At 31.8% G+C, this 23,197-nt stretch overlaps 2 protein-coding genes across 3 annotated transcripts in view; both read right to left on the bottom strand.

The window, feature by feature from the left end:
* The window catches only part of LOC125840824 (ergosterol biosynthetic protein 28), a 233,934-nt gene that overhangs the window by 88,233 nt on the left and 122,504 nt on the right, over positions 1 to 23,197 (bottom strand). The gene's annotated exons all lie outside the window — the stretch shown is intronic.
* Positions 1,146 to 5,790, bottom strand: LOC125840814 (amino acid permease 6-like). The gene is made up of 7 exons (XM_049519787.1): positions 5,396 to 5,790; positions 5,050 to 5,283; positions 4,704 to 4,797; positions 4,306 to 4,520; positions 4,039 to 4,184; positions 1,773 to 2,000; positions 1,146 to 1,657 (listed from the first exon to the last, which is right to left on the bottom strand). The coding sequence occupies exons 1-7, from the start codon at positions 5,496 to 5,498 to the stop codon at positions 1,232 to 1,234; spliced, it is 1,446 nt and encodes a 481-aa protein (XP_049375744.1). The 5' UTR covers positions 5,499 to 5,790; the 3' UTR covers positions 1,146 to 1,231.

The raw sequence follows: 23,197 nt of genomic DNA, 5'->3' as shown, positions 1-23,197 counted from the left end.
ATCTTCACTTGAGTTGATCAATCATTCTAGGAAGAGGAAGGAATGGGTTTTTCAAAACTTATTTGCAGATATTTACAGGTTGCCCTGTCTTTTTGTCCATCAAATATGATGGAGCCATTCCTGTTCTAAATTTTATAAAGTGTAGCTTGAAGACCTCATTATTTTTCTTTTTTTAATATCTGTGCATTAAAAGGAACTATGAAAACAGTCTAATGAGAACTAATAGATAGTCGAGAAAATTTTTGAAACCTCCCTTCAGCTCTTGCTTCGTCATACTTTCCCCTTGTGATTTACAATATTAAGCTTAATTACCACGCTTATTTTGGTTTCTTTTAGGCGGGTGCGAGGTGGAGCAGGTTACAACCTTTGTGGGGCGGGGTGGGTTATAGCTTTTGCGGGAGCAGGTTACAACCTTTGTAGGGCGGGGTGGGTTAATTTTTTTTTTTAAAACAAAAATCATGTGGGCAGAGCAGGTTGTGGGTTTGAGATAAACCCAATGCTGAAATTGCTAAACAATTTCTTCCGTTTAGGCTCTAGGCAAGAAAACCAACTATCAAATACTTGTCAGATTAACCTTTTATTAGCTTAAAACACTTGTACTTTTTTTAAAAGAATCAATAATTTATTTTTCATTTGTCATTGTGTTATGTTGAGTGAGAATCCATTTTTCAGTGAGTCTTGGGATCACTCTCTTTTGACATTATGTTGTAAATCAATTCTCTTCTAATTCTTCTTGGTCACTTTTGTATATATTTCAAATAGTTTTTCTAAACTATCAATTACTTGTTTTTTATGTAATATTTCACAGTTATTACATCAGTGATGTTTTTATGATTCTAATAAGCTATTTAAGTCATTCAAAGAAATTTTATGTTTGGCGGGGTAAGTTGAGAAGAGAAAATTATGTTATGTGAGGTGGGGAGGGTTTGTCCTGCAATTGCCAAACACTATTTTTGAAGTTTTTCCTTGTTTAAGTGGCATAACTATAGAGTTTCTTAAACTTCACATGCCTAACATTCACAAACCATGAATACGCCTTAACTCCAAATTTCAAAAGTATTCTTTACTTTTTTTAAACTTGATGCCAAGTTAAAATCAGACAAATTGAAATGAAGCCCATGTAAAAGAAGCATACTGTATAAAAATTATAAGAATAATAACATACAGGCATATTTCAGCTTGCATTACACTTGTTATTGATAACATTACATATTTAATAATTTGAACAAACTTATTGATGAGTTGAGAAAGGCTTGTAACCCTTAACATCAGTGGCAAGTCCCTGGATCGATCCAGCAGCTGCAACAAGTGATACGATCAAACAAGTCCAACTCAATATTTTCAGCCATACCCATGTGAAAGAATACTTTGGTATCTTTCTCTGAGCAATGTACATCTCTATTGGGAAGTACACGGTTAATGGATAGAACGATGCTGCTCCGATCAACCCCAAGAAGTCGTTGAAGAAGGGGAATATCATTGCAATCACCGCTGTCACTATAACATATGTTGTTCTCCACACCAACCTGAATAAGTTGAGGTTGTAAGTGCCACACCATGGAACTTGCATCGCGTATTCTGAGGTTATGAATTTGCTGTCTGGCCATCGTTCACTGCAACGACCCTCCACGAATCCATATAATGGTTGGCAGAAAACCTAAGCAATCATGATACATTTGATATTCGTTAGATTATGTTTCTATTTGTTTGTTTTACTTCTTTTTCAGAAAGAAACGTCTCTTTCTTTTATAAGATTCAAAAGTCTTCTTTACCTGATAAGCTCCGACAAGGTGGACAGCGATGCAGACGTTGGCAAAGTCAATTAGCCAAAAAGGTTCATAGAAACCAAATCCAGTGAGAAAATTTCCTGGAGCATTGTTTCCAAAGGCTGCATAGCCAATGGTACCACAAAGTACATAGAATAAAGTTGTGGTGGAAACTCCAGCTAGTGAGGCTCTCTTCATAACCTTGCTTTCTGATGGTGATGATTTCAGTGTGTCCTGTAATTAAGAGCTGATTAATCAATACGACAAAGTAGTGCATTTTTCAAGGTTCGACACAAATGTGACAATATTTTTGAAAAATTTCAAACAACATAAGTTATATTCAGTCTTTGAATCATTTTACCATATTAAAACGGCGTCCACTAGAATAATTAGGTGTGTGTTCAATTCTAACGGTTTCTTTTTCTTTTCCCAATCAGAAATTATCTCATAGATTTTAGTTGTTTTGTCAAGTCTAAACACAAATTATTTGATTTAGGAAAGTTACCAAACAAGATTATTATTATCATGAAGTGAGAGATGGGGTCCACTAAACTCAATTCTTGCTTAAATTACATCATATGACAAAACAACAAAAGATGTCACAATACTAAAAACTTGAGGTCATCGTAAATCGGATAATAGTACAAAAAAAAAAAGGATGGTTGTTATGAAATGATAAGAAGCGTAAGAGTGGGCTTTCACTTTTATTTTTTGTGAAAAATCCTAAAGAATCAATGACCCAAACTCGTGGTCCATATTTTTTCTGGTCCAAGAGGAATAAAATACAATATATTAGGAGTATATTTTTCCGTTTCAATTTGTTTCTCAAAAAAGTGTGTTTTTCCATTTATTGATAACTCTTTAATTTTAAAACTATCAATATGGTATATTTTAAAATCATAAGATTAAAAGATACTTTAACACATTATATATCTTTAGTTTAAGATTACAAAATTTAAAAGTCTAATTTATTTATTTTAACTCAGTCTCAAGTTAAAACAGACAAATAAATTAAAAAGGAGTACTATATATATTCCTTATATTACTATTCTGGCTTTAACATAATATTCCAAAAGAAGGAAAGGGAAAAATTTAACTACATATTCTGTGGTCCTCTACTTTAATGTTATTCCTTAATTAAAGAAAAAACAGTGCTCGTGAGTTTAAAGAAAAAAGATAAAGAACGAATAGTTTTTTAATTTTATATAAAGACATTTACAGATGAAGTAACAATAGCAATCTACTCAGTATAATTCAATTAGCAAGGTCCGAAGAAGATTGGATAATATATATGCAAATTTAAAAGATAAAGAAATTATTTTTGAGACGAATAACAAAAGATACTATAGATATTTTTTTTATATTTGTGATATCTTAATATTACTATATAGATTATTTTTAAAATAGCAATAAAAGATGGACCATCGTAATTCCTAATGCTCCAAAACCGAACATGTGGCTAGGTGACTATAGTCTACAGACTGATTACTCAAGAGTAGTAGGCGTATATATAAATATATAATAAAATTTGTACACTTTAATGCAACGCTTTCATTAATTAGTGAGGCACACATTTCAACTAAGTACCTCTGATTTTTTTGTTTGGGTGAGAATGAATTAATAGGTGGGGTACTGGTCATTAGGGAGTCAAGATTTTGTACTAAATGGTATGACAAAAGACTCCTATTAAATATATGAATGATTTAATGGATCATATAAGTGCATCTTTGAAGGTATTGAAATCAAAAAGTTTGAAATAAAGGGTGTGCATGGTTGGTATGTAGAAAAAAAAAATTAATGAAAAATATTATTTTTTAATTTTTTTTTTAGTGTTTAATAAGTAAGCAACATAATATTATCCTAGGAATAATGAAATATAATAAAGTAAAATACTATGGGGTTGAAAGTCAAGGGTGGTAGGGTTGGATGATTTAAAAGGGAGAAAACGATGAACTTGAAATGACAATTATAGAATTAATCCTTGTGTTTCATGCTCTCGTTAGAAGAATTAGTTTTATGACCTTTAAGAAATTTGTTTTACTTATAAAATAATATTTTAACTGTTCATATATTTTATAAGCTCAACTGAAGTCGTTACTTTAAAATTCCATCCATATACACAACACAAGTATGACCACATATATATGTTTTGTGTGTGTGTGGAGGGGGCATGGGCAATTGCTACCCATAATTGATGCAAGTTCACATGTAGACAAACATCAACTAATCAATTATAAAATATGAAAAAGATATATGATAAAACTATGGTTACCTGTATTTCAATAAGAACTGTGGAATAAGCATAAGCAAATGCAATATCTCCAATAGCTTGGAAACTTCTCCATACTTTTTCTGTTCCAGATACATCCACACCTACTACCACCCCTGTTAGGGCTGTCTTCACATGGTGCCCCACACCTACATTTTTTTTAATATCGAGAATTTAATTTTTATGCATCGATAATACAGTAAAAGATATACATAATTAACTTGTATAGATAAATATAAAAATATTTTATACTGTCGATGTATATAGTACCTGAGGCTTTGGCTATGGATAGTCCAAGACCAATAGAAGCATAAGTAAATGACATAACAGCAGCAAGAATTGATAACCATGAGAGCTTGTGGAAATTTGGAATTTGGCTAAGAACTATTTGAATTACTGCAAATATTATCATGTATGGGTAACTTTCAATTGAGCAACTTGCTTCATGCCCATTTTTGTGAAAACAATTTGACCTCTTTACAGCCCTGAAAATTGAAATTCACAGAAAATAATTATTATATTAGTATTTTAATTAATTAATATAGAGTATCATTTATTTTATTAGAGTAGTTATGTCATTGTCATGAGATCAAATTAGTCAAAGTATTGACAAAAAGGTCTTAATGTTTTCTTTAAAAATAGAATTTTTAATAATTATTTGTACTTACACCATACTAATAGATGCTGTAATTGTATATCCAATTGTAACTCCAACAAGGTTAGCATATTGTGCAATTCCACACAATGTCACCTTCACACCTCCTGTATTTTTTTAACCAAAAATATAAACAAAATCAATAAAATGTCAAAATAATATTTGGCATATATATATATATATATATACACGTACGATATGTATATATTATGTATATCGATAAGAGTATATAAATATTTTTGACTGAGCGCCCAAATATGTACTTCCACTCTTGGAGCTAGAGAAAATCATTAAAAACAGAGCAAAAAACAGAGAATTCGCTATGTTGTAAGAATTTAAATTATATGCACTGAAAGTACCTAAGTGAGAGCGGACAACATCCATATAAGTATAGTTTCTCTTGCCGGAAATCGGTCCCGGAGACCGGTAACAGTCGGCAAGAAGTGTAGAAGTGAAATATGTGATGAAAGAAAAGGCAAAGAGAACAGCAGGACCAGCCACCCATCCTAATTGAGCTATAGCCCATGCTAGTGAAAGTACTCCTGAACCAATCACAGCAGTAATAATATGTGCACTAGCAGTCAACAAAGTCCCTGCAAATTAAAACAGAAACGAATTCAGAATTTATAGTCAATAGGTTCATAATAAATGAGTATCATGACTTATGCACGATTCTAAAAACAACATTCCTATAAAATATGTTACCTGTTCTTTTTTCACGTCCATCATCATCAAAGTTTTTTTGAACGTCTCCATTTTCGAGTTCATTTGAGACGTACATAGCGTTCTTTTGAAATTCAGGTGCCATATTGTCTTCTCAAGTGTGTGTTTTTGTGAGATGTTTGGAGTTTTAAGTGCAAGAATGGTTTAAGGAAAGATGTATTATATAACAGAAGAGATTGAGTGTCAAGAAAAGGGCAATAAGTGACTTTTTTTGTTAGAAATTTAGGGTCAAAAGGGGCCAAAAGTCTTTGGAGCCAAGAGTAGTGGGAGAATTTGAAAAACTATACTCTACTACTTAAAGATTTCATAAAATCTTTACCTAAAATACTGTAGTAGGAAATTTGGGTGTTATAATATGGTTTTTAGGCCAAGAAATGATGGTGTATCTTTTGCACCCTCTAATGTGCTTATATATTATCCCAAATCTTGTATCACCCACCTCCACCCACCCACCCCCTCCAATAAGAAAAAAGGGTCCCCACAAATTGCCTTTTGCATTTGGTCCTAACCATTGAAAATGAAATATTTGTGCTAATACCATTCATTGAAAACTTTGAACAAACTTTTTTTGCAAATATATTAATACTCCGTCCTTAAGTTGACTCAATGGTCTTTATCTTACTTTTTATAGTCATTTTGTATTCTTTGATGAATTTGGTCGGTCTTTTTACAAATTGGGAATTGCCATGACAAAGAAGAAAACATCAAATCTCCTTCCAAGTTAGTTCCTTAAAGAACATCATCATATATAGTATATAGGTTACGTTACCTCCTAAAATTTCCTACCTAAAACTTCACCAACAACCCTACTTCATATTCGAGATGATCAATATATCCATCTCTTTTTGAAAAATTTAACTTACCTATACTGACGATATAAAGAATTTGATATTATTATTATTAGTGTATTATATCTTATTATAGATAGTGGCATATCTGCCTTTGGTGAGAAGGATTCAACTTTTTATTGAAAAATTACCGTCCAAAAAGGGTTAAAATAAAATTATATTACCAAATATCTTAAAGTTGAATATGGTTAATGAAACATCTAGCTTATCGGCAATTATTTCTTGATCTCGTTATCGAGAGACTTCAAATAATTATAGCCTACCCTAGAAACAAGGAGTTGAGGTGGTTAGACATATACCTCAAAATTCTCCCAAACATAAGAGTTGTCCTATAATTTAATTCTTGTTGTTGTTGGAGGTATACATCTATCTTTTTTATGCAAAACAATATACGAGAAATAAATGTTCAACTTACAATATAGTACATAATACAATGACAACACTAACCCTCTGTTTGGATCATTGTTACCTATTGTTTCATTATGTATTGTATTGTATTGTACTCTATTGTACTGTATTGTATGTTATCTCATATATTCAAGTTAGTCAATATTACAAAAATAGAAAAAAAGATGAAATAGACAGAATGCTTTTAATCCGAGTCCACAAAAATCACTGTGTTTCCTTAAGAAATTTAATCCCCTCACTGTACCCGAGGTTGCAGATTAATTCCTCCCAAGATAAAATGGAATAACATGTTAGAGAAGTAGCGGTACCTAAAACTTCAATAACTTCAGCAAACGCAAGAACATCAAAAAGAGCACACACAAACTCAATCGATCGACAATTTTATTAATTATGTAAGAAAATGTATGCAGAGAGGAAAAAATTTCAGTGTATGAAAAATGGAAAAAACCTCTTATTTATAGCCATTTTCAGCAAGGAACGCGTCTGTTCAGACAAATCTGTTCAGACCCATTTTTTTCAGAACGTTGTGTCTTTTGGGAAAAGTAACGACTTTTCGGAAAGAACAGGTCCCTTCAGAACGTTTTCACCATTACACGTGAATTTCAAATAAATTTCGTTGCGCCAAATTAATTATGTTATTTAACTAACATTCTGAATTAATTTATAAGAGAAAGAAAATGAACTAACAAGATTGATTAAATAAATTTTATCCAAAAATATTATAATCAATCACATCATTTGCCAAAGCCGAAGCCGAGGCCGAGGCCGAGCGAGCGACGACGACGGTGCAAGGGGCACCTTCTTCTTAACCCTTTAAGAACTAAAGGAAGTGTTTCCTAAATATAAGGACAACAATTTCCTTTCTTCTACCAATATGGTAGAAATGACTTTTCATTTGCACTTTGCAATGACTTTTCATTTTTCCTCCAAAATTGGTTCCCCCACTTTTCCATTTTCTCTTCTTATTTCCCATTTACACCTTGCTAAACCCAACAGTCCCACACATGAATGGGGAATGGCTTTAGTTAAAACATATGCATGAAAAACTTATGTGTCTTGTAAGTAAGGGTTAATCGCATCTGGATAAGTAGGTTTCTCTTTAAACTTTCCGTAGTGAACATATATCGGATATACTCGGTCAATCGGTAGATTTGATATCTTTGAATCGTCGAGCTTTGGTGTATACCTAGACAACATAAGTCACACAATCAACCCTTGAACTGTTTTTGGTTCTCATTGTTTTATTCGTTTCAACCATGAACACATCTCGGTTAATAAGTGTTTAGAGAACTGGCCTTACCGGATTCTCCTTGAAGTGGCTTACACTTCACACTTACATAGGTGGTTTCTAAATGTGTTATCTCGTAGATACACTATTTGATATACCTTGTATCAAACTTAGAAACCAATAAAAAGTCCTTATGCCTTTATCCTGGTTACTGAACATTGTCTCATCATGAGAATGGACATAAAATAATTTTTGATAATGTTGAACCGTCATCTATGACTTTATTTTATCTCCTTGAACCTAGATCTTGGGATCTCCAATCTTCTAGGTAAAGTTACCACCACGATGACTTGTTCTCGGCCATAGTCTCATTCCCGTCGATGATCTCTCACCTCCCTCTCTAGTAAGGCCTTTTGTAAGTGGATCCGACACATTATCCTTTGACTTTACATAGTCAATTGTGATAATTCCACTAGAGAGTAGTTGTCTAACAAAGTTATGTCTTCGTCTTATGTGATGAGACTTCCCGTTATACATAACGCTTCCAGCCCTTCCTATTGCAGCTTGATTATTGTAGTGTATGCATTTAAGGGCCATTGGTTTGGGCCAAAATGAAATATCTTCTAAGAAATTTCGGTGCAATTCAGCTTTTTCACCTGCCTTGTCTAAGGCGATGAATTTAGACTCTATTGTAGAGCGAGCTATACATGTTTGTTTGGATGATTTCCAAGATATTACTTCTTCACCAATAATGAAAACATATCCACTCGTGGATTTCATTTCAGTTGACCTACTAATCCAATTTGCATCACTATATCCTTCAAGAACTGCTGCATATTGGTTGTAATGCAAAGCATAGTTTTGAGTGTCTTCTAAGTACCCCAAAATTTTCTTCATTGCCAACCAATGATTTTGATTGAGATTACTTGTGTATTGACTCAATTTACTTATAGCGCAGGCTATGTCTGGTCGTGTACAATTCATGACATACATCAAACTTTCCAATACTCTGACATGATCCAATTGAGACTGAATTTCACCTTCATTCTTAGCAAGATTAAGGTTCACATCAATTGGGCTCTTTGCCTTTATGAAATTCAAATACTTGAACTTTTCAAGTACCTTTTGAATATAATGAGATTGAGACAATGCTAGACCGTTAGGAGTTTTGTGAATCTTTATTCCCAATATCAAATCGGCTACTCCTAGATCTTTCATATCAATAACTTACTAACAAGCATACGCTTAGTACTTTTTACATTGGCAATGTCCTTGCTCATTATCAGCATGTTATCCATATATAAACATACAATGACTTCCTGATCCGGAGTGTCTTTAATGTAAACACATTTACCACACTCATTGATCTTAAATCCATTTGACAACATGGTTTGATCAAACTTTGCATGTCATTGTTTCGGTGCTTGTTTTAGTCCATAAAGTGACTTAACAAGTTTGCATACTTTCTTTTCTTTACCGGGAACTATGAAGCCCTCAGGTTGTTCCATATAAATCTCTTCCTCCAGCTCTCCATTTAAGAAGGCGGTTTTCACATCCATTTGATGAATTTCAAGACCGTATACTGCAGCTAGGGCAATTAACATCCGAATTGATGTAATCCTAGTTACTGGCGAGTATGTGTCAAAATAATCAAGACATTCTTTTTGTCTAAAGCCTTTGACAACAAGTCTTGCTTTATATTTGTCAATAGTTCCATCATCTTTCATCTTTTTTTTGAATATCCATTTTGAACCCAAGAGTTTGTTCCCTGGAAGAAGATCAACCAACTCCCAGGTATGATTGCTTAAGATTGATTCAATCTCACTATTGACAGCCTCCTTCCAAGAGGTTGAGTCGTAGACAACATCGCTTTCTTGAATGTTTGAGGCTCACTTTCCAAAAAGAATGTTACAAAATTAGATCTAAATGAAGTAGTTGTCCTATGACGTTTACTGCGCCTTGGACTCTTTTCATTGGTTTCATTCTCTTTTGGTTCTTCTTGAGGTTGTTTAGACCCCCCCCCCACTAGATGACTCAAGTATAGTTTTATACGGATAAATATGTTTAAAAAATTCAGCATTATTTGATTCCATTACCGTATTATCATGAATATCCGGATTTCAGACTTATGAACCAAAAATTGACATGATTTACTATTTGTGGCATATCCAATGAATACACAATCCAAAGTCTTAGGCCCTATTTTCACCCTCTTAGGTATAAGAACCTGAACTTTGGCTAGACACCCCCACACTTTGAAATATTTCAAGTTGAGTTTTCTACCTTTCCATTTCTCATATGGAATAACATGTGTCTTCGTGTAAGGCACTCTATTGAGTATTCGATTTGCTGTAAGGATAGTTTCCCCTCACAAGTTTTGTGGTAAACCTGAACTTATAAGTAAGGCAATCATCATTTCCTTTAAAGTTCGGTTATTCCTTTTCACAATTCCATTAAATTGAGGAGAGTAAGGTGCAGTAGTTTGATGGATTATTCCATTTTCCAAGAATATTTCTACAAATGGAGATTCATAATCTCCACATCTATCACTTTTGATCATTTCGATCTTCTATCCAACTGATTTTCAACTTCAGTTTTATATTTTCTAAATGCATCTATTGCTTCATCCTTACCATTTAGAGATAGACATAACAATATCTAATGCAATCGTCAATAAAAGTTATGAAATACTTTTTCCCACCACGTGAAGGTGTTGACTTCATGTCACAAATGTCAGTGTGAATCAGTTCTAAGGGATATGAATTCCTTTTAACAGATTTATAAGGATGCTTAGCATATTTAGATTCAACGCAAACTTGACATTTTGATTTATTTGCACTCAAATTTAGGTAAAACATTTAAGTTAATCAGTTTTCACAAGGTTTTGTTATTAACGTGTCTCAAACGTTCATGCCATAAACATTTAGACTCAAGCAAGTAAAAAGAAGCAGAATATTTATTCATATCAAATGCAATTACATTGAGTTTAAAGAGGCCCTCAGTGAGGTAACATTTTCCTACATACATTTCATTCTTACTCACTACAACTTTATCACAAACAAATACACATTTGAATTTGTTCTTACTCAGAACTGGTATAGAAACTAAGTTCTTTCGCAATTTCAAAACATATGAGACCCTGTTCAAAGTCACCACCTTGCCTGATGTCATCTTTAAGAGGACTTTGCCAGTTCCTTCCACATTTGCAATTGCAGAGTTTGCCATAAACAACTTCTCGTCTGTAGGTGCTGGAGTATATGATGAAAATAATTCTTTGTTAGCACAAACATGGCATGAGGCACCAGAATCTATCCACAATTCTCTTGGATTTCCAACCAAGTTGCATTCTGAAAGCATTGCACAAAGATCGTCCATCTCTCCTTTGGATTCTGCCAAATTTGCTTAATCCTTCTTCTTGTCCTTCTTGGGACCCTGACATTCAGTAGCTCTATGACCACGTTTGCCACAATTGAAGCAGTTTCCATTGAATTAGAAGGATTGCTCTTTGGACCAGATGTTTTCTTTCTTTTCTTTGATTTTGTGGGATCTTCTTCAACAATATTTACTCCAGATATTGTTGAATTACCACGTGACCTCTTTTCTGCGGCCTTGTTATCCTCTTCAAGTAGTTTTTGAAGTCCTTCCACAATTGAGGTAGCTTCTCAATAATGACAGTCACTTGAAAAGCATCATTCACAACTAATCCTACATCAAAAATTATATGAGTATTAAGAATAAACTTAATATTTCCAACATAGGTATTAAATAAATTTGTACCTTCAGCAAGGAGATCATGGATTATGACCTGCAATTCTTGAACTTGGGTGACGACTGTCTTACTATCTATGATCTTGTAGTCCAGAAACTTTGCCACAATGAACTTATTCATTCCGGCATCATCTGTTTTGTACTTTTTTTCTAAAGTATTCCAGAGTTCTTTTGAGGTTTTGACATTACTGTACACATTATACAGATCATCTTGCAGGCCACTCAGGATATAATTTTTACACAAAAAATCTGAATGTGTCCATGCTTTTGTTACCAAGAATCGTTCTTCAGAAGGAGTTTCATCTGACATAATAGGAACGTTCTTATTAATGAACCTCTGCAGACTCAAGGTAGTCAGATAGAAGAGCATCTTCTGTTGTCATCTCTTGAAATTGACTCCAGAAAACTTTGCAGGTTTCTCATCCGGTGCTAGGGCAGCAGTTGAACTATTGTGTGCAACCGATGTTGTTGTAGCACTTACTGTTCCAGCATTTACTTGATTTGAATTAGTCATTTTTCTGTCACAAATGGCAAACAATTTTAGTATGTGAAATACTAACAGTAAAGAATAAATCCTTACACAGACTGTTTCTGATTTAACGATAAAGTTTTTATGTTCTTTTAATCGTTAATCGAATGAATTTTAAAAATTCAAACAGAATAGATAACCATAGAGGTTTTAATCTCCAAAAACCTCAAATACATAAACTATTAAATTTCTTAAGATTGTTATCTCCTTTATTCAGGTTAGTCAAAATTACAGAAACAGAAAAAAGATGAAATAGACAGAATGCTTTTAATCCGAGTCCACAAAAACCACTGTGTTTCCTTAAGAAATTTAATCCCCTCATTATACCCGAGGTTGCAGATTAATTTCTCCCAAGATAAAACGGATTAACCTGTTAGAGAAGTAGTGGTACCTCAAACTTCAATAACTTCAGCGAACGCAAGAACAACAACAAGAGCACAAACAGACTCAGTCGATCGACAATTTTGTTTATGTAAGAAAATGTATGTAGAGAGGAAAAAATTTCAGTGTATGAAAAACGGAAAAAACCTCTTATTTATAGCCATTTTCAGCAAGGAACACGTTTGCTCAGACAAATCTGTTCAGAACCATTTTTTCCAGAACATTGTGTCTTTTGGGAAAAGTACCGACTTAAATAAATTTTGTCCAAAAATATTATCAATCAATCATTTGCCAAATCCAAATCCAAATCCAAAGCTGAGGCAGAGCGAGCACGACGACGGCATGAAGGGGCATCTTCTTCTTAACCCTTTAAGAACTAAAGGAAGTGTTTCCTAATATAAGGACAACAATTTCCTTTCTTCTACCAATATGGTAGAAATGATTTTTCATTTGCACTTTGCAATGACTTTTCATTTTCCCTCCAAAATTGGTTCCCCACTTTTTCATCTTCTCTTCTTATTTCCCATTCACACCTTGCTAAACCCAACACTGTATGGTAGATACAATGTTTGGCTAGACTGTATTGTTTGTTGTTGTTTAATAACATTTTAATTGTTTGGTTTGATTGTATCGTACTATATTGTAATTTATAAATTTACTAAAATGTCCTTAATTATTCTACGGTATGAGGTTTGACTAGAATTAAATAATATAAGGTAAAGGGTAAAATAGTATTTTGAAATATTATGTGGAAAGATATAATTGTAAAAAGAAATTAAGTAACAATGGGAACACACCAAATCGGTTGTTCCATAAGATAGGGGTTTTCATTGTTACGTACAGGGGCGGAGGCAGCATATAATGAGGGGGTTCATCCGAACCCCCTGGGCGAAAAATATTACTATTTATACATGGTTAAAATTATTTTTTAGGTATGTATAATAGATGTCGAACCCCCTTCCACTAGTTCGTGTGTTTACTTCTCAGATTTTGAACCCCCTTATTAAAATTTCTAGCTCCGCCACTGGTTACGTAATAACGAAATTTAACAATACAATACAATACATTTTAAGTAACAATCAAAACAAACGTTGTAAATATAGTAATGATACAATACAATACAATGGGTAACAATGATCCAAGTAGAGTGTAAAGTATGTTGTGATTTTATCAGCCAACCTCGATATGGAACAATATAAAAAAAATAGATATTCCTGCGATGTCCAATAACGTTGGTAAAGTAGTGAATCTATCAATATACATGCCTAGAAGTGGTATTTTTTGTATGCTATCAATACATGCCTAAATTGTTCATGACATGACTAGCTTTTATCACCGTTAGTGTATATGAGTTACACATGTAAACTTTATGAGTATATAATAATATTTTAGGGTGAAGATGGGGAAACTAAATTCTTCTTTGTTATGGAGTACTTACAAGAATATGGAGAATCAATATACATGCCTAGAAGTGGTATTTTTTGTATGCTATCAATACATGCCTAAATTGTTCATGACATGACTAGCTTTTATCACCGTTAGTGCATATGAGTTACACATGTAAACTTTATGAGTATATAATAATATTTTAGGGTGAAGATGGGGAAATTAAATTCTTCTTTGTTATAGAGTACTTACTAGAATATGGAGAAATGATTATTTTTTTTAGCTAAACCTTTTTTGCGCTAATTGTGGGGAAAAAATATTGGCCCTCCAAGATGAACTCTCCTTTTCTTGACCAAAAGGTAGTTTTTGGTGCATGCACAGCTAGATAAAGATGAAACCTTTAATTTTGAGAATTTTCATTTTTGAGTGGCATGTTCCAACTTATCATAAATTAGCACTAAAAAGGGAATATTAAACACGTTTACAAGAATTTGGAACAAAAGAATATTGATAAACCTTTCAAAAAGTTAGTTTATGAACAGGACCTGACTAAGAGTTTTAGATTCCTTTACTTATTAATTAGTTCAATTGATTGGTAATTTGACCAAAAAAAAAAATAGAAGCAAAAATGAAGAAGAATTTTTCTAGCTAGATAGGTGTCTACTCTATAATTAATTAACTTCCACTTCTACATCTAAGATTAATCTATTTACAAATGTTTCATAAGCGGAATATACGAATTATAATCTTGTCTTTTCTTATATTTATCTTTGCAAAACTAAAGTGAGAAGTTTAACTTGAGACTGAAATTAATATGCCAGTTAGACAAGTTAATAAGACACCACAAATTAGGAATTCTTTGATACTCTTATTCATTGTATTCCAAATGATTGATTGCTTTGAAGAATGCTAACTTTTAAGTCCAAATATTCGAAAATTAAGAATATTAGGAAAGCCAATGGAATGCTTAGTCATAATATAAATTATTAGCTTTGATGCTAATTAAGTAGTTAGTAAGTTCAACATTTCTTTAACTAAAAAAAAAATGTATTTCAACATTTTTACTCATTTGGTTTGAGAAATTGTCAAATTAGAGTAAAATTTTACTACCTCCGGTGTATATTATTCATGCTTTGACAACTTTGAATTTATTTTTAGGTTTTTTTTAAAAAATAAGATAAGAGTCCTTTTTTATTGATCGAAATTGCCAAAATTGAGTAAATGTTTTACAATGATGTAAATGATAGTAGTTTAGATAAATGCTCGCAGAGGAAAGGCTCAAAATAGTCCCTCATTTTTGGGTTAAGGCTCAAAGTCATTCTTGAGTTTTTACATGGAGCACTAATAGTCCCTCATGTTTGCAATATTGGTGCACTTTTGGTCCTCCTCCAAAATTTTGCCTATTTTTTAACATTGATTTTATCCATAACTTATGTATGATATGTTCAATCGTCATTTTATATATTTAGTAGAAATAATAACTTCATATGAGAGAATGTGAGAAGAAAAACATCTTGTCTTGTTTAGTAGAAATTGTATTGCATGTAAAGTCAAGAGGTTCATCACGATAATTTCACGTGTAATAGTACAATTTTTTTTCTTTTTGTCCAACGTCATATGTTGAGATGTTCTTAGTTTAGCTGCAGTAATATTTCTACTGAACAGAACAATGTGTTCTTCTTATCACCTTCTCTCACATAGAGTTATTATTTCTACTAAATATATAAAAAGATGATTGGACATTCCTTACATAAAATTCTCGATAAAATTAATGTTAAAAAATAGGCAAAATTTTTGAGGAGGACCAAAAGTGCACCAATATTGCAAACATGAGGGATTATTAGTGCTCTATGTGAAAACTCAAGGATGACTTTGAGCCTTAACTCAAAGATGAGGGACTATTTGAGCCTTTCCTCAATGCTCGTATGCTTAAAGTTATGAAATATATATATATAAAACTTTCAAAAATAAATATATATAAAGGCGGATTCAAAATTGGAAGCTCAGGTGTGTCACACTACTTTGAACAGTAATGAATGTAACATTTAAGAAAGTGGTGTTAATATTCATGGAAAAAAGCTATAATTGTTGTAAAACAAGAGGAAAATGCAAGAATACCTGCACAAGAAAGTAAGGCAAAGTGTGATGGAAAGTATAAAGTTGAGGGCCTTATTTTAATCTCTTCAATTATGTATTTCTTAAGGGTGAAGAAGACCCTTTTATAAGAGGTAGAAATCATCCGTTTACTACCTTAACCAAAATACGTTAGTAATCTTTAATTCTTACATTAGATTAATACAAGCATTAAGTTAGGTTGATGAAAAGAAACATCCATATTAAATGGATTTGTAACACTCCCCCTTGGATGTTTATAGATAATGTGCCTCGTTAAAACCTTACTAGGAAAAATCCAGTGGGAAAAAGCCTAGTGAAGGAAAAAGAGTACACACATCTTGTAATACGCCTTGAGTGCTGCCTCATTAAAACGCTTACCAGGAAAATCCAATGGGACAAAACCTTGGCTAAGGGAAAAAGAGTACAACGTGTATTTTACTCCCCCTGATGAAAAAATTATTTGATATCTTAGAGACGACGCATTCCAATCTTATAGCTTAGCTTCTCAAATGTTGACGTTGGCAATGCCTTAGTGAATAAATCTGCAAGATTATCACTCAATGAATCTGTTGAACATTTATCTCACCATTTTGTTGAAGATCATGTGTGAAAAAGAACTTAGGTGAAATATGTTTTGTTCGGTCTCCTTTGATATATCCTCCCTTTAATTGAGCTATGCAAGCAACATTATCTTCATACAATAATATTGGAATCTTTGTTTGCACAGAAAGACCGCATAATTGCAAAATGTGTTGAGTCATTGATCTTAACCATACACATTCACGACTGGCTTCATGAATGGCTATTATCTCTGCATGATTTGAAGGAGTAGCAACTATTGTTTGCTTCATCGAACGCCATGATATAGTTGTACCTCCATATGTGAATAAATAGCATGTCTGAGATCTAGCTTTATGTGGGTTAGACAAATATCTCGCATCTGCATAACCGATCAATTCTGACTTGAATGCATTAGAATACAACAACCCCATATCAATTGTTCCTTGAATATATCTGAATATATGTTTAACACATTTCCAATGTCTTCTTGTTGAACATGAGCTGAATCTCGCCAATAAACTAACTGCGAAGCAAATATCTGGTCGGGTATTATTGGCAAGGTACATTAGTGCCCCGATAGCACTGAGATATGGTGTTTCATACCAAGAATCTCTCCATCCTTTTCTTGAGGTCGGAATGGATCTTTATTTATATCAAGAGATCTCACAACCATCGGGGTACTCAATGGGTGTAATTTATCCATGTAAAATCGCTTCAAAACCTTTTTTCAATATATGTTGATTGATGGATAAATATTTCATTTGTCCAATGTTCAATCTGAAGGCCAAGACAAAATTTTGTCTTACCAAGATCTTTCATTTCAAATTCTTTCTTCAAACACTCAAAAACTTTTGAAAGCTCTTTAGGAGTTCCGATGATGTTCAAGTCATCAACATAAACATATATTATTACAAATTCAGATTTTGACCTTCGTATAAAAATACAAGGACAAATAGGGTCATTCTGATATCCTTCCTTTAACAAGTATTCGCTAAGACGATTATACCACATTCGCCCTGATTGTTTCAATCCATATAAGGATTTTTGAAGCTTTATTGAACAACCTTCTTTTGATTTTTTATATGCTTCAGGTACTTTTAGTGCTTCAGAGATTTTCATAAAAATATTATGGTCTAGTGAGCCATATAAATAGGCTGTGACAACGTCCATTAGATGCATTTCAAGCTTTTCATGAACTGTCATATTTATTAGATACCTGAAGGTAATTGCATCTACCACAGGAGAATATGTCTCCTCATAATCAATGTCAGGCCTTTGCGAAAAACCTTGTGCCACAAGTCGTGTTTTATATCTTACGACTTTATCAATTTCATTGCGTTTTCGCACAAAAACCCATTTGTACCCCACTGGCTTGACACATTCAGGTGTTCGGACTATTGGTCCAAAAACTTCACGTTTTTCAAGTGAAGCCAATTCTGTTTGAATTGCTTCCTTCCATTTTGGCCAATCATTTCTCTGTCTACATTCATTGACAGATCTTGGCACAACACCCCATCTTTCTACATAGATCCACCCTTAAATATACGAACCGAAGGTACGTAATAATAAATATCTAATCAATTACATCATCGTTAGTTAGCTTCCACATCGCATGACTATAGCAACATACTCTAAAGTGGTCAACCCTATGATCCTTTTACGTATAATAACTAGCAAGAACGACAAATATATTAAATTCAAAATATTACTATTATATTATGAAAAGAGGTTAAATAATTAGTAAAAAAACAAAATAAAAAATTGATATATACTCTATATATTATACGGATGATTTTATCAATAATATAATGACGTTAACTTTGTCACATAATAATAATGAAGAAAAGAAAGAAGATTCTTTGAAGATATTGTACATCACAGGCAGGTAAGTGACAACAGATAGTCAATTATAAACGCGTTTAATAATAGAAACAAAATGTTGAAAAAGATTAGAACCTTATTGCAAGCAATTATTATTTAGCATAATAATTCCAAACGGGTGATGTAGAAAATAAATCATATATTCTGCAGTAGGGACGACCTATCTACGGTTTAGGACAATTTTGGTGCATGAGTTGGTCGTCTTGTCAATTTAACAGACTAATTCAAATATTTTTGAACTTCATTTAAGTCATCATATAATTTTGACTTAAATATTAATTCATCTTTATTAACAAAAAGATTAATTTTGCTAACATATCATAAATTTAAGATTTGATCTAAGACTCATGATGACATTGATACTTGTGTGGGTAAGTATTATATCAGAGGTAAAACCATAAAAAATAACACTATTTTTTTCAAGAAAATCACACCCTCAACTCCTTTTAATTATAAGCCATGATTTTTTCATGATAGAAACCTTGACAAAAATGTGCAACGTTTTTTTTCCCACTACATGTAATTTTCTTCGAAATTTCTAGCATGGACCACAAAATTAATTTATAAGGTTTTTAATAATAATTACAACAATTTATTTCTAATAAAATTATTTTTATCAAAAAAAATAAATGTATATTTTAATAAAAGTACAAAATTCATTTTCTCCAAAAGATATCTTTGTCATTTCGGGAATACAAAGGGTCATTTGATAATGGAGTTTGCATAACATAAAGTGGAATTTTTTAGTCCATTAAAATTGGAATGTATTAATTAAGAATCAATTTATTCCAAATTTACCAAATTTGGAACTATGAATGATTATGTATATATCAGATTAATTATGGGATTAACTTTTGACTCCTAAATTAATATGCCCCTTATCTGGACGAGGTAAGTCTGAAACATAATGAGTCATAACCTTTTATCCCACGTTGTCAAATGATACCTTCGACCATTAAAAGTAAAGTAGAAATGGAGTATCAAATTAATTTAAGGATAAAAATTGGAGGTGGCGGTGAAAAAGCGATGCTGAAATATGTGATTATCATTATCATTTTTATATAACCACCAATGATAATATAATGCAATATATCTTTCTGTTTTAATTTATATGATTTTTATTTTTTTTAAATGTCAATTTTTTTAAAAAATGAAATTTTATCTATTGCTTTTAATGAAATTATTTATGTCACACACATTTTTAAAGTTTGTTTCAGACTATAAATTTTAAGAAAATCTTTGTAATTTTTTTTTTGTGTTTTCTTAATTTTTGTGTCAAGTAAAATGGTGTTATATAAATTAAGACAACGGGAGTAATTAAAAGCGCACCTAACTAAGCTCTCGTTTGGTCATAGATTTTGAAGTTGAAACTTGAAAATTTGAGTTTTAAAGTTATGATTTGAAATTTTGTTTGGACGTGTATTTTACTTGGAAAAAGATTAAAGTTTTATGAGTAAAAGTCCCAAAAACTTATTTGAATAAATTTTTGTGAACTTGAAAATATTTGAAGATGAAGTTTTTAAAATCTTATAGTAAATTTTATGATCATATTCATATATATATATATATATATATATATATATATATATATATATATATATATATATATATATATTATTTAAAATATTTTTTTTAAAATTTACTTTCAAAATCTATTACCAAATGCTAATTAACTTTCTTATTATACTTGTTTCTCCTTATTTAGTGAATAATTATCTCAAGTTGTTCTCATGCATGTGTGTATTTTAATTTATTTTATTTTATTTTCCTTTTCTACCGCACCCTTATAATTCTTAAAGATCAAGTGGTTCTTCACTCATCCAAATCTATATATTATATGATTCGTATATTTGGTGAAATGATTAAAATGTTTGTGTAAATAATCTACCACTATATCGATGTAGATAAATTAAATTAAATTATTTAACTATTGTACTAATTCCCATATGTTTGTTGTTACTCTTTTTTGACTTTTTAATTACCCTTTCTGAATTTTCCAACTTCCAAAAAGTGAAAAAAGGTTGTAATCCATTCTTCAATAACTACTCTATGACAAGTCAATATGGGACTTCTGATGAATTTTAGTGCTAGCTAGTCTCTATCTTAATTCTCTCAAGCAGCATTTTCTACAGTTCCTATTCATAGAGTGTCTCTTTGAGACTCTCAAGTTGAAAAACATCTCCCCGATTCAAAATATCTATCGTGTTTTACCTGATTCTTGAGAAACTAATTATTAAGAGAGTATTTGATTATTTTACTTTTAATATAATATCTTAAGATGTTATTTATTTCTATTGAATATTTATTTATTTTTGTGCTATAATTAAGATATTGATAGTCTTCGTGAATTATTAGTCTAATTAAAGAAAAATATAATTGTTGCATCTTGAACTTTTAAGTACCAAATGTTTCGATATAAACATTTTTAATAAGAACGACAAGTATTTTGAGATGGAAAAAGTAATAGGATAAATATTTTTAATAAGAACGACAAGTATTTTGAGATGGAAAAAGTAATAGTAGAAGTTGGCAATACTCTATTATAATATTATTTTTAAAAACACTTTATATATACAACCTCTAGAACAAAATGGTTTTTAGTAGTTGTGTCCCCAACTTGAGAAGTAACAAAATATCACGCAGTATTGGTTTAGAGAGAGAAGCACGGAGTATAATTACAAAATAGAATAAAAACCTGAATCTGTAAGAGAATTTAACTATCATATATTATAGGTCTAATTACTACTCCACGATATATAAGAATTAGCTAAAGTAATTAAGATGTAATGAGGATGGATTTCAAAAAATTAGTGCTTGATTAATCTAGATTCGTATCGCATATGGTAAATTCAAGAAGAAGCATTTCCTATCAGGTTTCTCCAATCTCAAGGTTTGAACGACAGACCTCTGATGAAGGTTAGAGGATCTTATTTTGTCTCAACACCTCCATTGTTTGGTCGAAGCGTGTATGGAGAGACCTCGAAACTATACCTAACTTTGACCTCATATACTAGTGAAAAATAAATTAAAATACGTTTGTGCATATATAATTAAAAACTAAAAGTCTAGTAATTCTGAACAAACTAACTCTAAATTCTAATATGCTATTGGAAATGAATTGCCAATGGTGAAGGAGATGAAGGGAAATGGTGATGTTGCCATCGAAAGAAACAGACCCATGACCCATGCCATTGACAATATTTGATGCACTAGTGAAGCATACGAATAACGAGAGAGAAAAGTATTAAAAACATCATTAAATTTGACACAAATTATTACTACTAGTTTTATCCATTACTGACAGTGTTAAAAATATCTCTCTACTTAACTAACTGAACTTAAATATACCTCTAATTTTTTCACATGGGTGAAATACACCTCTAAATTTTCACCATGTTTAGGAGTTTTTTCAACACTTGTTTCGACTTTTTATTAAGAGTCTCACACTCCTACAAAAGTTTGAGAGCATTTGATATGTCATGTGACAGATCGGGAGTGTATTTTTGTGCAGTTAGTCAAATAAAGGAATACTTTTAAAGGTATCAATAATTCAAGAATGAAAAATTAACAATTCACATCAAGTTCAGAGGCATTTTCAAATCGAGTAATTTTGAACAAACTAACTCTGCTAATATGTGATTGGAAATAAATTGGCAATGGTGAAGAAGAAAAGTGAAATGGTGATGTTGCCATCGAAAGAAACAACAGCATACGGGCATTACCCATGCCCGTGACTATATATTTGAAGTACTAGTCAAAGCATATGAATAATACTTATGATAAAGAAAGGAAACGTTCAAACAAAGTATCTTTTCTTTAATAGAAAAAAAAGAGAGTAAATGGAGTAACTATTTGTAAACTTCAAGAGACAAAGACAAAAATGCTTAAATGGGGTCGTTCAAATGGTCTTGCCATAGTCCAAAATGCTTCATAAATTGACTTCATGATAAGTGATAGCTAAGGGTCATGGGTTCTTGAGCCCCCAACACCCCCACTCTCCACTATTTCAATGCACGCTTTTCATGACCAATCCATGACTTCTTTTTTTTAATGGGAAAATCGATTATCGCTTAATTTTTATTTAGATATTTGGATTACGATTTATTTTGATTGAATACTTAAATATAGGATAAAATCTTTTTATTGGATGTTTTCATGCACAATTTTGAAGAGATTTCAAATTTGTTGTATATTTTCATATGTTCATTATGTGGATCAGTTAACCACATAATTAAAATATGTTATGAACTTTAATTGTATGCATGGCTTCAATAAGAAATCATTTGTGTTTTTGCCTCCCTTGAAATTTGAAAAATAATTTGTTTCAATACTCAGTCTTTTATTTAGTTTTTCCGAAGCAATCCAAATGTACTTTTATAAATAGGTGCAATAACCATAAAAAAAAATACGTAGATAATATAAACTATAGATTATAATTATTTTAGTTGCAAAAATCCCTTAATGTATATGGAAGCTCAACTTGGGTAATTATATATCTAATGGTTGAAAGGTTTAATTTGAAGTTTTGAACTACCATACACGTTCGAATCTTAGGATGAGAATTTCAGAGGTGTATCCTGGATTTTGAGATGATGGGTGCACTGTTATAAAAAGGTTGATCTATGATATAAATTTGTTCGGTTCCACATTTAGGATTTTACTACTGAAAACCGTTAAAA

The sequence above is a fragment of the Solanum verrucosum genome, unplaced genomic scaffold (assembly GCF_900185275.1).
Source record: "Solanum verrucosum unplaced genomic scaffold, falcon-dt-bn FXZP01000283.1, whole genome shotgun sequence".
NCBI classification, from domain to species: Eukaryota; Viridiplantae; Streptophyta; class Magnoliopsida; order Solanales; family Solanaceae; genus Solanum; species Solanum verrucosum.
Note: the sequence above shows the minus strand (reverse complement) of the source record. Positions and strands in the feature narration are given on the sequence as shown.

What these genes read in the sequence shown, in the direction of transcription:
- LOC125840814 (XM_049519787.1), bottom strand. Translation starts at nt 5,498, where the DNA reads ATGGCACCTGAATTTCAAAAGAACGCTATGTACGTCTCAAATGAACTC. An exon ending in CAGTTCTTATTGAAATACAG is followed by an intron (nt 2,001 to 4,038) that starts GTAACCATAGTT and finishes TCTTAATTACAG; the next exon opens with GACACACTGAAATCATCACC. An exon ending in ACCTTGTCGGAGCTTATCAG is followed by an intron (nt 1,658 to 1,772) that starts GTAAAGAAGACT and finishes ATGATTGCTTAG; the next exon opens with GTTTTCTGCCAACCATTATA.